Source organism: Sapajus apella, unplaced genomic scaffold (genome assembly GCF_009761245.1).
Source record: "Sapajus apella isolate SASKATOON/1434 unplaced genomic scaffold, GSC_monkey_1.0 scaffold64, whole genome shotgun sequence".
NCBI classification, from domain to species: domain Eukaryota; kingdom Metazoa; phylum Chordata; class Mammalia; order Primates; family Cebidae; genus Sapajus; species Sapajus apella.
Window position 1 is genome coordinate 4,450,942 of NW_022437004.1, and position 16,237 is coordinate 4,467,178.

At 36.5% G+C, this 16,237-nt stretch overlaps 1 protein-coding gene across 14 annotated transcripts in view; it reads right to left on the minus strand.

The window, feature by feature from the left end:
* The window catches only part of HFM1 (helicase for meiosis 1), a 122,148-nt gene extending 106,231 nt beyond the window's left edge, over positions 1 to 15,917 (minus strand). For 5 of the 14 annotated variants that reach the window (XR_004259746.1, XM_032247861.1, XM_032247860.1 and 2 more), the window contains exons 1-4: positions 12,884 to 13,175; positions 9,103 to 9,200; positions 4,018 to 4,130; positions 2,267 to 2,576 (exon numbers count right to left, since the gene is read on the minus strand). Coding sequence is in view for 12 of the 14 variants with exons in the window: in XM_032247861.1 (XP_032103752.1) it covers positions 2,267 to 2,576; positions 4,018 to 4,130; positions 9,103 to 9,173 (494 nt within the window). In the remaining 2 variants the exon portion in view is untranslated. Of the gene's footprint in view, positions 1 to 2,266; positions 2,577 to 4,017; positions 4,131 to 9,102; positions 9,201 to 12,094; positions 12,364 to 12,883; positions 13,177 to 15,871 lie in introns of those variants that run through there. The other 9 variants (XM_032247859.1, XM_032247854.1, XM_032247858.1 and 6 more) reach the window with 7 other exon arrangements.
* Between the last annotated feature and the right edge of the window lie 320 nt (positions 15,918 to 16,237).

The following is a 16,237-nucleotide window of genomic DNA, read 5'->3' on the forward strand; positions in this document are numbered from 1 at the left end:
CAACAATTAAAAGACAAATAGCCCAGTTAAAATATGGACAAAGGATCTGAATAAGACATTACTCCCAAGAAGATATACAAATGATGATAATCACATGAAAAGATTCTTAACACTATTGTTATGCACTGGATATTTATGTCCCTCCCTCCAAATTCATATGTTGAGGTCCTAATCCCCAATGTTATGGTATTTGGAGGTGGGGCCTTTGGAAGGCAATTGGGTTTAGATGAGGTCATGAGGGTAGCTCCCCATGATGGGATTAATGCCCTTATAAAATAGAAGATGAAACATGAGATCTCTCTCTGTTTATACACACACCAAAGAAAAGCCATGTGAGAACATAACTAGGCAGAGGGTCCTCATCAGGAACCCAATCATGCTGGCACTCTGATTTCTGACTTCCAGCCTCCAGAACCATGAGAAACAAATCTTTGTAATTTACACCACCCAATCTATGGTATTTCATTATAGCAGCCCAAACTCAAGACAATTAGTCATTACAAAAATGCACATCAACACCACAATGAGATACCTTTTCACACACCCAGTAGGATGGTTATAATAAAAAAGACAGACAATAACAAGTGCTGGCCAGAATGTGGAGAAACTGGAACCCTCATGTATTGCTGATGGGATAGTAAAGTGATGTAGCCACTTTGGAAAATGACTTGGCAGTTCCTTAGAAAAGTTAAATATAAAGTTACCATATGACCCAGCAATTCTACTTCTGGGCTTATATCCAAAGAATTGAAAACACACATTCACACAAAAACATGCATGCATTTTCATAGCAATATTATTCACAATAGCTAAAAAGTGAAAACAACCCAAATGTCCATCAACTGATAAGTGAATAAACAAAACGTGATATATCCACACAATGGACAATTATTTGGCCATTAAAAAAATGAAATACTGATACATAACCCAGCATGTATGAACCTTGAAAATGTTGTATTAAGTGAAAGAAGCCAGCTACAAATGGCTATATTTTGTATAATTCCACCTATATGAAATGTTTAGAATAGGTAAATCCATAGAGACAGAAAGTAGATTAATGGTTGCCAGGTGCTGTGGAAAGGGAGGAATGAAGAGTAACTGTTAATTAGTAAGGAATTTATTTTGCAGGAGATGAAAATGTTTTAAAATTAGTTAATAGTGATGGTTGCAAAACTATGTATTATAAAAAACAAGGTGGGTAAATACATAAGAGTGAAAAAAATAAGAAAATAAACAATGAATTCTACGCTTCAAAAAGGTGAATTTTATGATATGTGAATTATAGCTTAGTAAAGCTGTTATTAAAAACACTATAGAGAGCAACCTCAGCTGGACCCTTTACAGTGACCATCAATCCTACCATTATTCTAATTAGACTGCTTTACCATTCTCTAAAATTTATCCCACTCTTTTCATTCTTGCTCAATACTCTTTTTTCCCTCAAACTCCACAGATAACCACATCTACTATATCATAGAGAAAACAAAAACTATCAACTAAACTTCTTCTGAATGTTGAATCCATATACCCAATTGCCTATCTGGACTCCTTATAAATATCTAAAATCAGTATGTCCAGATCTTTACTCATCACCGTCCCCCAAACCTCTTCTTACTTGGTAGTTCTTTATATCATAAAAGGGTACTACCAACCTTCATAATTCTGGCTCAAACCATAAACCTAGGAGTCAGATTTCATATCCAATAATCACTTAAATCCTGTGGGATTGTATCTCCCAAATAATTCTGGATTGTCTCCATTCCTGATTCCATAGTCCTAGGTCAGGCTACCATTTTCTTCCATCTGGACTAATAAGATAACCTTTCAAGCAGACCTTCACAATTTATTTTAACTCCCTTCTATTATAATTAATCCTCCATTCTGGTGCCAATAATGAACTCTTTAATAAAAGAAAATCTAATTTCACTCCTCTGTTTAAAACCCAAGGCATTAGGAAAATGGGTCTCAAACTTTTGTGTGCATTAATATTCACCTAGAAAATCTGTTAAAAATGAAGATTCCTGTGTCCCACCTGGACTGTTGTGGTATCATCTGTAGTAGATAAAATAGTTAAATATTATAATTATGGTTATTTTTACATGTAGCACTAGGACTATAACAGCAGGAATGGAGAAAGTCAGGAATTATTTAGGAGATAGAATTTTCTGTTTTCCTCATTCACATTGTATTATATTTAATACTTTAAGATGTACAAACAAATATTCAACTTTATTCACATAATATTTAATTTAATTAAAATAATTACCTTTTCCGGAATACTGATGTGCTCTCTCCTGTATCTTCTGCAAACTTAACTAATTTTGTATTATCAGGAACACTCTTCTCAGGTGCTGTCTCAGTGTTGATGTGATTTTTACATTGCTGAGAACCATATGTCAGCTTTCCAGCAACATGTGGTAAGTCATTGTTACCTACCCCTTCTAAATTTAGACCAACCTGTTCATATTTATTAGAAGAAAAGGCAAATTGGAATTTTTGTGTTGGTGAAACATAATTTGTGTCTTCATTAGTTATCTTTAAATTTGATGTTAACATTTTTGGCCTCTTTTCCTGACCTACGAAAAAGGAATATATTAATTATTATAAGCTCTCCATTAAAGAAAATTTTCAAAATGATAATGAAAAACTTTAAAATTCCAAGTTAAATATGAAAGCCAAAAGCAAAGCGCTAATACAATAGTAAGATAATCTGTAATATCATATACGATTTTAAAATACAGGTGATTGTTACTCTTATGGTATATTACATCACTGAAAGACACTCAGAAATTAATGTGGAATTACTGAATTAAATTTGAAGTTTATATAGCATCTGCATTATAAAAGAGGTTTATTTCTGACCCATAACAAATGATTTTACGAGTGATTATGAAGATTTAAAATTTATATGATTTACACCAGAAATACAATGACCAATTATATAAAATGTTACAAAACACAATTCATTATTAATATATCTAATGCTTTTAAGTTTGTAATCTTGCTTCTAAAATCAAACTAAAGGAATGTTTTCATCAGAGTGACACAATTTTAAAGGTTTCTTTAGAGGCTTTACAAGAATTTTTAGGGAAGTTTAGGGGGTTAGGGAGAGTTTGGATGTCTGATTAGAACTTAAATTTGCTTTAGCATCTATTTATGTACATTACACCCTATGTTATATATGTGAAACAAGTATATGTATATAAAACATATATGTAAATTATGAAGCTTAATAATAAAATATATATGCATGAACCTATGACCCAATTTAAAAATTAAAATGTTATTAATATTACATTATATCACATACATTGTTTGGGTGTGCTTGTTTTTGAGCTTTTTAAAAATGGTATCAAACTGTATTTAATCCTCTGCATCTCGCTTTTTTCACTTGGTATTTCTGGGATCTGTTTAACAGGAGCTCTTATCTTTAGTAAACGGCAAGGCAAAAACTGAATAGCAGTGATAGGAGTTTTGATAGTAAAAGAAAAAATATTCGTAGAACAAAAATCAAAATATGTGTGTATTATACTATATTGTGTGCAGTTACGTGTGCATATGTATGTGCATTATATAGAGAGGGAAGGAAAATGTTTTAAATTTTAAGATTTGGTGGGCACTATTTTGTTTTTGGAGGTAGCTATGTATGTATGTATTTGGAGATGGGGGAGGGGTCTGTTTGTTTATTTATTTATTTATTTAGAGATGAGGTCTTCCTATGTTGCCCAGACTGGAGTGCAGTGACTATTCACAGGCTCCCAAGTAGCTAGGACTACAGGCAAATGCCACTGCATCCAGCTTGGTGAGCACTCTTTTTAACAAAAGAAGGATCTTTCATTTTATTTCATTAAAACAAAGAAATTTTAATTGATACATAATGAGTATACATATTTTGGGGGTATATGTGATATTTTGATACATGCATACACAATATGTAATGATCAAGTCAGAGTTTTTTAAAAAATATTGCTATCAACTGTATGGGTTTGGCTTTATAACAAGTATGTGATGATTTACCTAATAGTCTATGACTTTCTAATTCTTCCTCTAACTCCTGAGTATCTGGAATTTCTGAAATCAATGGAGCAGGAGGGAGAAACCAGTCCAATGACTTTTCATTGTCTAGATGGCTATATAAAATATAAAAATGTAAGTATATGTGTTAATAAAGAGGTAACATGAGAAACTATTTATTAAACACTACTCAATTATAGACTCTTAAATATCCTATAAATTAACTTTCTGTCAGGACTTTATCTCTATGCAGCAGTGTTCAAGCTCTCACCGTTATGTATCATAGGATTAATGATACTGCTGTGTGAGATATGCTGCCTAAATAACGGCAATAACTCTACCTCCTTTTCGCCAATTCAAATGCCAGTAACAGGAATCTTAAATCTGCTCCAATATAAAAATAAAGTCGTAAATCATCCTCAAATTTTAGCATTTTAACTATTACAAGTAACAAATTACTCACAACTAATCATGGGTCATCAACGTGTTAATGACACCATTACTGATATTCCAGAGCTGGGATCCCCAATCCCGAGCTGCAGACCGGTACTGATCCACACAGCCTGTTAGGAACCCAGCTGCACAGCAGAGGTGAGCAGCAGGTGAATGAGCCTTACTGCCTGAGCTCCAACTCCTGTCAGATCATCAACAGTATGAGATTTTCACAGGAGTGCAAGCCCTATTGTGAACTGCACGAGAGGCTTCTAAGTTACATGTTCCTTATGAGAATCTAACTCATGCCAGATGAGCTGAGGTGGAACAATTTCATCCTGAAACCGTCTGTGAAACAATTGTCCATGAAACCCATCCCTGGTGCCAAAAAGGTTAGGGACCGTTGTTCCAGAGTACAGTTTTGCTATAACATTATTACAAACTAATGTCCTAACATAAATATTTCCAATGCAGAACCATCTACAAACTACAGAAAATCCAAGAAATCATTTAAAACTGACAATCTCTTTATAACCTACAGTAATTGATATTTTTGCCACCCTGTTGGCAACATTAACTACCCCTCCTTATCTTTCAACTGTGATCCTGTTAACTGATACTGCTTTAATGGTTCCTTTCCCATCAAAGTTGACTTGTTCTTCATTAGGACAAAAAGATTAAGTGTTAGGTGATAGGAAATAGAGCTGGGAAGAGCATGATATATTCTGTCTACAAGTCCCAAAGATTTTATGATCTAGTCATTTAGGATGTCAACTTCTCTAAAGTGAGAGATTCAGTCTTTTACTTTTCTGTCTCTCAGAGCACCTAGCACAGAGCTACTCCAGCCATATTTTCCAAGCAAAAAATCTACAACACATTATCTGACAATGTCTAACAGACTGTTTAATAACAGGCAAGATCTTTTAAAATTTAGGACGTCAGAGGGTCCCCAAGATCACTCCCAGTTCAATAATTCCCTAAAATGACTCCTAAGACTCAGCATATAGTCCTACTCATGGCTACCAAAGGATGAAGCCCAAGGAGAACCAGGCATAAGCATTCAAGAGTCTTCTCCCAGCACACTCACATGGGAGGCACTTAATCCTCCCAGTAAGCTTAGGACAATACCAGTGAAATGTTGAAAGAAGTGAAGCTCTTCAGGGACCCAATGCCTAGGGCTTTTACTGGGGGTTAACATTAACACAAGCATCCCCTGTCTGGGACACACCTAAATTCCAGAATCTCAGAAAAAAAAAAGCAGGTGTTCAACGTAAACCATATTACTTGTATAAACAGTTTACACCCAGTAAGCCACTGTTGTCAGTTAATGGAGGGGATCTTCCTGAAATCTAAGTTCTCAGACTGTAGCCAAAGCCAACCTTGCAAGCAGATCTTTTCATGAACAGCAGTTTAAGCCTGCTACGTTAACTCTGTTTTGCCCAAGGACTATTTCAGAAAATCCAAGAAAGAGGACAATAGCTTTACTATTCTGCTTCTTAATAAAATCAAGTCTTTCTTATAATTTCCCAATTGTTTTTCCAGAAGTGACATCATCATCCCAGTCACACAGAATCCAAACCATAGTATCTGTTTTACTGACTATATCTAGATACATATTAGGTCTTATTGTATATTCCTTGTAACGTTTCTTAATCATTTCTTTTGTGTTTCCACTGTCATTATCATAACCAAGGTTCTTATTAATTTGTCTTAACTGCCCTCACTGATTCCAGGCTTTCTATCTAATATATTTTACAAGTTCCTAACCACATTCATTTGGAATTGTTCTCATTACATTAATCCATTCAAAATCCTTCAGTGGCTTTCAAAGATTGTCAAACTTCCTAGTGGCCTTAGACCACCTTACAGTTTTAACTCTCCTACACATACCTTATAGTCCAAACTAAACTGAACTCCTTATTGTATAACAAATAGATAATGCATTCTGTCTCTCCCCCCCTTTTTTTTTTTTTTTCCCTTGAGACAAGAGTCTCACCCTGCCGCCCAGGTTGGAGTGCAGTGACAAGATCTCGGATCACTGCAACCTCCACCTCCCATGTTCAAGTGATTCTCCTGCCTCAGCCTCCCCAATAGCTGGAATTACAGGCATATACCATCATGCCCGGGTAATGTTTGTATCTAGTAGAGACGGGGTTTCACCATGTTGGCCTGGCTAGTCTCAAACTCCTGGGCTCAAGTGATCCACTGACCTTGACCTCCCAAAGTGCTGGGATTACAAGTGTGAGCCATCACACCTGGTCACTCCTCACCTTCATTCAAAAGTATTTACTCAGCTTGCCCCTGAGCCCTGCCCCACTCCAATATCCACCTACAGAAATTCCACTATTTTATTCATTCATTAATCCATTCAGTGATTATTTACTGAGTACTATGTGCCAGATAACTGTTTTAGGCACTAGAGCTTATGTTCAAAGGCTGGATGAAATCCTACCTTTTCCAAGAAATCTCCCTAGGTTCCCAAAGATTTTCTCCCTCGCTGCTTCTTATAGAGGGAACCTATAATATGTATTATAGTCTGCCTTGAGTTGTGTGAATGTATTGATAGATAATAGACATAAACAGACAGATAAGTAGATGGATAGATATGTCAGATAGGTATTTGATACTCCCTCTGGATTGTAAACACCTAAGAGTTTCGTTTTTATGTGCATTTACATCAGCAGTACTTAGCACAGTCCTTTACATAATTACATGTACTATTCAAAAAATATTTGTTAATTCCATGGCTTTTAAAACATAGTTAATTATGTCCAAAATCCTTATTCCTGTATTTAATGCACATCACCATCTACCCTCAACTTAGAATTTCTCATTTTACGTCCCAATGTTTTTCCTTCATGAATTGTCTCCTGCAGGAAACTTGACTACACATTCTCCCTTAAAAGTACCATGGATTTACCACTGTACTGAGAGGTAAAAAGAAAAAAAGAATCATGGATTGTCCTATCTTCATTCTTTTTCTCTTGCTCTAACACTCTGCCTTCAAATGCCTACTTCTTCTCTTCCTTTAGGAACTATCAAATTCTTCAAAGCCTCCTGAAGTCTCCCCCTACTACCCAAAAGCCTGAGCTGATTGTGTCGTCCAAGACAACCTTCCTTCCAAGTCTGAAATTTCATTGCATGAACATATGCCTGTCATTTGCTTTGCACATATTTTTGACTGTATTTTGAGAAGGACAACTATATGTTACAAAATGTGCATTGGCCAGTCCTGATTAACACATATTGCCCCAGTTGGATGTACTCTTTCACTCTCAAAAGTATCCCAGTATAGATGATTATTTACATGGTCATATTACTTACTAATGCCTTTCCATTTGTGTTTAATCTCCTCAAATAGATTTTAAGTATTTTGCAAATGAAAGTCTGTTTAATCCTCTTTTATAACCATTTCAGCTTTCAATAGTTGAAAGAGCAAGAAAAGAATGAGGCAATAAATATACCTCATTAAAATGGGAGAATAAAATACACTAAAAATAAGTAGAAAAAATTCAAAATTGAACAACGGACATGAAAATCCATAAAAGTATTTAATATAATACCTACTCTCTACTCTTGTTTTCTTTGGTCTCACGTCTTTATTCCCACCCCTACTTCCTGCCAGCACTTAATGTGCCTATCATACTCTGTCTTTGGCATACTGTCTATTCTGTTTCCAAAAGGTGACATCATTTGTCCTGGGCTATTCTTTGAGCATTATTTCCCATTTTTAGCTTGGCCAAAAATAATCTGAACCAACCAGAAATGCAAATAAATGCAAACCAAATAGACAAGAATCTATTCTTTTTTTCTTTTTTTTTTTTGAGACAGGAATTTCACTCTCGGTTGCCCAGGCTGGAGTGCAGTGGCACCATCTTGGCTCATTGCAACTTCTGTGTCCTGGGTTCAGGTGATTCTCATCCCTTGGCTGGCCTCCCAAGTAGCTGGGATTAGAGGCATGCGCCACCAGGCCTGGCTAATTTTTCTGTACTTTTAGTAGAGACAAGGTTTCACCATGTTGGCTAGGCTGGTCTTCAACTCCTGATTTCGGGTGATCCACCTGCCTCAGCCTCCCAAAGTGCTGGGATTACAGGCATGAGCCACTGCACCCAGCTCAAATCTATTCTATTTTTAAAATTATAACATTCAGCCAGGCACAGTGGCTCACACCTGTAATCCCAGCACTTTGGGAGGCTGAAGCGGGTGGATCACGAAGTCAGGGGTTTGAGACCAGCCTGACCAACATGTTGAAACCCCATCTCTACTTAAAAAAAAAAATACAAAAATTAGCCGGGCATGGTGGTGCACACCTGTAATCCCAACTAATTGGGAGGCTGACGCAGGAGAATTGCTTGAAGCCAGGAGGCGGAGGTTGTGGTGAGCCAAGAGCATGCCATTGCTCTCCAGCCTGGGTGACAGCAACATTGTTTCAAAAAAAAAAAAAAAAAAAAGATAACAGTTAAAATGTTAAATTTCAGTTACTCCCCTATGCAACTGCTAAGAGTACTCCATGTTTACCTTATACATAACTGAAATATCTTTCTGTTGATTCTTCATTTTTATTTGTATATTTACCAGAGAGAAAATTAAAATTCCCCCAAATTCAAAAAACCCTAAAGTAATATACTATGTTATCAATCTTTAAGGAAGACTTACTTTTCAACTTCATCTGGTTTTTCCAAAAACAAATTATCCAAAGAAAACAAGCAAACATTTGATTTCAGCATTGTTGAAAACTGAACTTTGTCATCAATCTACAAAACACAGAAAAATTTTATATTTATAAAAATGTAGAAAAATATTTTTGCATATATCAATGATAATCACTAATTTTCCACAGACTCCTGTAAAATATAACCATAGACTATCCTTCCAGCTTCATCATCTGCAACTTCCTCCAAAGCACCTCAATATTTAATACATTATTCTCTGTTTTCCACTCATTCATGGATTCACACTTCCTCCCTTCTCTTCATAGTGTACCCATGCTTAACATGTGTTTTCTTCCATTCTCCAACTGGCAAATTCCTATCCATCCTCAAAGCATAGGTCAAATGTCACTTCTTCTTCAAAGGCTTTTCTGAATTTGTCCTCTTCCTCAAGGCAGAATTAATCAGTCTTCTTGGGCTCTTAATACTTTGTTCACACCATTATTTTTGAGTCAGGACAGCATATTTTATTGTGACTGTGTGCACCTCTAACAACATGGTATGTACATATCCAGGAATTTGCTTCAAAATAAAGAGGAGAGATTAAGGAGTGTTGAAGCAATATTGACAACAAGTTGATTACAGCTAAGGCTATGTAATAGGTACATAGAATTCATTATAATATGGTTTTTTAAATATGTCTGAACTTTTTCAAAATAGAAAAATTACAAGCTTAACATATGTATGTATGTTTACATTCACACTATATAATACATATACCACATATGTTTACATTCTTTTTTAAAAGATAATTTTTGGACTCAGATATTATCTAAACATAAAGGATAAAAACATTCAGCATTGGCAACTTTGGAACATAACAAAAATCTAAGGCTAAACAAAGACTGAAACGTGGTAGAAAACTAGTTCTCTAGAAACATATATTGTTCCATTCACATTAGAATTATTGTTTCCCTGCATATCCCAATTTTTTCTAAACTCTTAAACATGATAGTACATTCTATATGACAAAACATAAAATCAGATAAACAAGCTGTAAAACATAAATAACATTTCTGTTTCTTCTGTTATAGTTAATACACTGTAAATTTGTCCTCAAGATATAAACTACAATAAAAGAAATGGTATTAATGCCATCTAGTGGAGAAATAAGCATTACCAAGTCAGATTATGTCTCTTCAATTTTGAAACCTCCTTGATGTGGGGGATGAGATACAAGTAGCAATGATGTGGGGAAGGGAGAATGTTTCCACATACACCACTTGACAAATGCTACTGGTAAGAGAACTAAACCTGAATATGTACTTGCTGTTCTTATTGATACAGAATATTGTGGAGTTTTTTGCTGCTTTCGTTATTGGGTTCTTCCCCCTCCCATCTGTTTAACATAACTGTCCTCTTCATTTTTCTCTATCTCTTAATCAGTTACCAACAAAAACAAATAGTAAAAATGAAACAAATTAGTATGGTTCTATAAATGTCTAAAACGATTTGACTATACGAAAAATAGAAGCCTAGGATAATAGGGAAGGAAGTAGTCATTCTGAAATATGCAAAGTCTTTAACATCTTTAAGTAAACAATTTCAGAACTTGAAAACAATTATCTGAAAAAATATAAATGAAAATGTTAATCATGTTTTTATATTGCCCAAAAAGTAACAAATAAAATGTTCCCTTTCTAGTTTTAGGAAAACTATGTTCAAACAAAACAAACTTTTTCTAAAATAAAACTCACCAGACCACTTTTGTACAGCTTTGCTACCTTAGAATTTAAGTCAAAAATCTTAAGGCTAACATTTATATACCTGAATTCTTTATTTCCAAAGCAGTTACAAATAGACAATAAAACTACAAATTTAAAACATTTGGGAAGAAAAGTGTTGCATAAACTAACAAAAACCTCCTATACAAACAGCAAATATTTTCAAAATAATCTTTGATTTGATTTCTAGTTCTAGCATACAAGAATATAACTTGTTTTGGTTCAGAATAAAACATCAGGTAAATATTTTAGTTCTGATACACTCCTATGGGAAAAAAAACCACCCCCTTATCTAAAACTGTGCATCCTCTCATCCTGCATTATTTTTCTTCATAGCATGAATTGATAACTAACGCTGTAGTATATGCTTAGTTGTTTATCATGTTTCTGCCTTTAGAGCAAGCAGGGACTTTTTGCTCACTAATGTGTTCCAATAACCCAGAACAGTGCCTGGCACACAGCAAATGGTCCATAATAATTTATTGTGGAATAAATGCATAAACAATAACCTGTTTATAAAAATAATGTTAAATAAAAATACACTTCTGTTAACTCAGAAACTTAAAATTTGATCACCAATCTTCAACGTTCAGTTTAAAAGTGTGAAAGTTTTTTCTAGTTCAGGATTTATGTAAATAAAACCATGAAGGCTCTAAAAGATGATGGATTTAGCACTTTCATTACGTAAATACATCTTAAAAAAAAAAAAAAAAAAAAAAAAAAAACAGATCATAAAAGGGACCTTGCTACAGTTCAGTATGAGTTTGTGATGTAAGCGAATGCTATTTAAGTTAAAGTTCTAGGTTTAGATTCAGATTTTCTAAGTTCCTATTATTTATTATTAAAGTTTTAGTTTCACTCAGCATGTGGCACAAAATTAGATTGCCAAACACAATAAACAATATCATTCCAAGTAGTTTTATTTTTTATTTTATTTTTTTTTTTTTTAAGATGGGGTTTCACCTTGATGGCCAGGCTGGTCATGAACTCCTGACCTCAGGTGATCCACCCACCTCCGCCTCCCAAAGTGCTAGGGTTACTGGCAAGAGCCACCGCCCCGGCCCTCCAAGTAGTTTTATTTTTAAGTGTCTGCTCTACTACAATCACTGTTAAAATACTTATTTTTAACACTACATAATTTGCGGTGCCGATCTCCACCTTCTCTAGTTATACTAATGACCATTCACCATTTTGTCTTCTATAATCTTTACTTACTGTATAAAATTTCAGGTCTATTACTTATTTCTTACAATTTTTACACAGAAATATATTCCTTATTTTAAAAGTACAGAAACTCAGATGATTTGCTAGAAATTTTTGTGAGTGAAAGAAGAATTCAGGATCAACATTTACGGGAATAACCGACCGTCACAAATAACTGCAAAGAATTTGACTAAGAAGGAAAAATTAACAGGAACAAATTACTCCGAGGCTTGGCCAGGGAAAAGACCACACAATTGTCGGAGCCCCAGATCTCACCCCCTCTCCCCAGGTTCCATCCGGCCTGGAAGGGTCAGGCTGAGAACCGAAAACAGTTTTGTGGAGTCCCCAAGGAATATCCTAAATCCAAGGCAGAGGCCTTAGGGCCCCGAGAGTGGCGCAAGCTCGGGGCGCTAGGGCGCCTCACTTCAATCCCGGGTTCCCGGTTCCTCCCACCGCTGTGAAACCGGGCGGCTCAGGGTGCGCCACACACCAGAAGGCAGACACAAGAACCGAACACCAATCGGCCGACTCTAGGGGCGGGCCGGACGCCCAGCAGGTCCCACCCGCGCGGGAGCCGGGTCCGGCCTGTGGCCGAGCGAAACTCAGACCTTGCCCTTTCTGACTGGAAACGCAGCTGAGGCGACGGGCGTGGGCCTGCAGCCTGGGTTCGGCTGGTGACCAACAACTCACCACGCCCGTCCGTCCACTGCCTGCCCGGCAGACGGCTCCAGAGCTCGACCGCTGCTCCGGCGGCTTGGCGGGGTCCCCACCTCCCCACGGGCGTCTGACCCCGGTCCCTACCTAACCCGCAGGCGTCCGAGCCCCAGTCTTCACTTCCCCGCAGGCAGCTCCGAGGCCAGTCGAGCGCCGATTCATCAGCCACTCGGAGGACCCCCAGCCTGGCTAAGCCGAGCGCCAAGCAATGGATCGCTCGAGCCCCCTGCCTCTCCCTCGCTGCCTCTCTTTTTTTCTCCAAAAGTTTATAACTGGTTTTGACTATATCTCTCACAGGTTACTGTGTCTATTCTCATTAAATACAGCTCCTAATCTGGGTTCTACGGCTCTACTAAGTGGTACCCTTTCCCTAAGCTAGCCTGGTTCTCTACCCCCACAACCACGACTCCACAAACATACCCCAGCCTGCCTTTCTCATAAAAGTTAACCAGGCCTCTACTCTGGGACTGCCAGTCTCTACTTACCTAAAAAGTGTTTTACCTGTATTATTTATAAAATATCCCAGTGGTTCTCATAAGGTAGGTATTACTGAGAAACTTGATTCAGAAATAAAGTTAAATTTCAGAAATAAGTGCTCTAAAACACAATGACATTTAAATATGTTTAGCCGACATGAATTTATAAAATACAGGGCAGTTATATGTTCTTAAGCTGTAAACATGAACAAACTATAAGTTAATCCTTTCAAGTGTCTTTAGAATTGTCTTCTAAAGATTGACCGGGAATGTTCTGTAGATGATAAAATAGCAACGAATCAATGATGCTTTTCTTGTAGACATTTATCCTTCCTTTGGAAACCCACACCTGTGACATCTAGGGCCAACCTACTGCTGTTTGACTGCCCTATTCCTGTTCTCTTGTTTCCTTGCACCTCTACTTTTAATTAGCTATATGACCTTGGAAAAGACCCAACCTCTAAGTCTTAATTCTTCATCCTCAGTGATACTAATAAGTTCTTAACTCCTAGATATTGCTGCAAGGGTTAAATAAAATAATATTTGCAATAGTCCTACCACACAGTAAATGCTCATGAATATTAATTTCTTTCACCTTCTCTAAAATGTAAAATTATTCCAGTAATTGGATAGGCCAGTTATTAGGATAGTGGTAAAATAACAAGTCTTTGTCTCTTGGAGAAAATAATATTTTGACTGCACACACTATTCTTAATAGAAAGGTTGAATTATCATTCCTCTCAAAAATACTGGAGAGGAAAGTTACTTTCCATAGACTGCATAGAGGAAATTATCTTAACGAAACAGTGCATTTGTTATAGTGAACCACCCAATGTGTTGAAATTCGTATGTTGAATTCTAACCCCTGATGTGATGATATTTGGAGGTGGGACCTTTGTGAGGTAATTAACTCATAAGGGTAGAGCCTTCATGAGCAGGATTAGTGCCCTTGTAAGAGGCCAGAAAACTAGCTCGCTCTTTTTCTACCATGTAAGGACACAGGAGGACAGTATTTGCAAGCCAGGAAGCAGGCCCTCACCAAATACCGAATCTGTCTGCACTGTGATCTTGGACTTCTCAGGCACCAGAATTGTAAGGAATGTTTGTTGGTTGAGCCACCCAGCCTGTGGTAATTTGTTATAGCAGCTTGAACTAAGACTGGGTTTGAGTGAAGAATTGCAGAATTCAGCAACAGGCAGGTACAGGGGGAGTCTTACTGCCAAAGCACACAGCAGCAAATGGCCACCATGTTCATAAACAAAATCATTCATTCATTCACTCACTCATTAATTCAGGAATATGAGGGGAATCTATAGAGCCTTATCTTTCTCTTAAAATCATGTCATAAAAATGTCAAAGTTTCAATTTTTAAAAGGAAACCTCAGTACAGTGATAAAGTTACTAAAAATCCTATGTTAGGGTGATAGGTTGCCATGGTTTTTAGTAATGTTGCCACATTTCTCAAGAAAACATTATAATCCTAAAAATTTAATTTTACAACCAGTGCAAAACGTTATAAGCAGTCCTCCAAATTGAGTAACATAACTAACATTTGAAATAATAGTCTTCTGGATCAACTTCTGGCATGACTGCATAAAGAGCTCTGCTAACTCACTTCTCAGTGAAACTGATGAAAATTATAGAAAAACGACTCAGACTCTCTGGAGATGATCCTCAGGGCAAACAGCAAGAGAAGAAACATCTCTTCAAGAAAGAGGTATAAATATTTGGTAAGAAGGCAAGAGTCTGTAGTATTTTATCCAAGATTCCCCAGTCCCAGCTTAGGGAGACAGGCTCCATTCTAGACAGCTGCAGCCAAGAATACAGAACTCTCACTAGAAGGCAGGCTTTTTTTTCTTTCTTTGCAGTAAAACATGCATAATATTTATAATTTTAATCATACATAAGTGTATAATTCAGGAGCATTAAATACACTCACAATGTTGTATAACCATCACTGTTATCCTTACTCAAACTTTTTCATTATTCCCAATAAGAAATTTGTGCCCATTAAACAGAAACTCCTTCTTTTCCCCTTTCCCTAATTCCTGGTAACCTCTATTCTACTTTCTATTTCTATGAGTTTACCTAACTTAAGTGCCCCATATAAGTGGAATCATACAATATTTGTTCTGTTTCTGAATTATTCACTTAGCATGGTGTTTTCAGGGTTCATCTATGTTGTAGCATGGATCAGAATTTTACTCCTTTTTAAGACCTCAATAATATTTCATTTATGTATATACCACAGTTTGTTTATCCATTAGTAATCCTGTCTGATGGGCATTTGAGTTGTTTCCACGTTTTCACCTTTTGGCTATTGTGAATAATGCTGCTATGAACCTTGGTGTGTAAATACCTCTGTTCAAGTCCCTGCTTTCAATTCCTTTGGATAGGTACCTAGGAGTGGAATTGCTGGGACATATGGTAATGTTATTACAGCCAATGTCATGAGTTCTAGCTGATATATCTAACATAACCAAAATTTTCTTTACTTCTTTACACTCTGATTAGTCAATTGGAATTGATATTAAAAAAATTAATCTCAGCCCGGGCAACACAGTGAGACTTCATCCCTACCAAAATTTTAAAAACTAACCAGGTATGGTGGTGTGTACCTGTAGTCCTAGCTGCTTGGCAAGCTGAGGCAGCAGAAGTCTTGAACCAAGGAATTCCAGCCTGCAGTGAGCTGCGATCCCACCACTGCAGTCCAACCTGGGCAATAGAGCAAGACCCTGTATCTAAAAAACCCAGAAAGAAAAAGAAAAATTAGTGTTGATGGCTCTAGAGAAGCAAGAACCAAGAAATGTTGAGATTTCAAGACTATTTTTCTGCAGGTGACAGCCAGAAATGTGTTGTGTTTTTCAATTGTCAGATTTGGACAAGAAACAGTAAAGAGATCATTTGGCAAGAATCTGAAAATTACAAAAGGTTAATGTCTGAGAAAACAAAAAGAAAAGAAAAA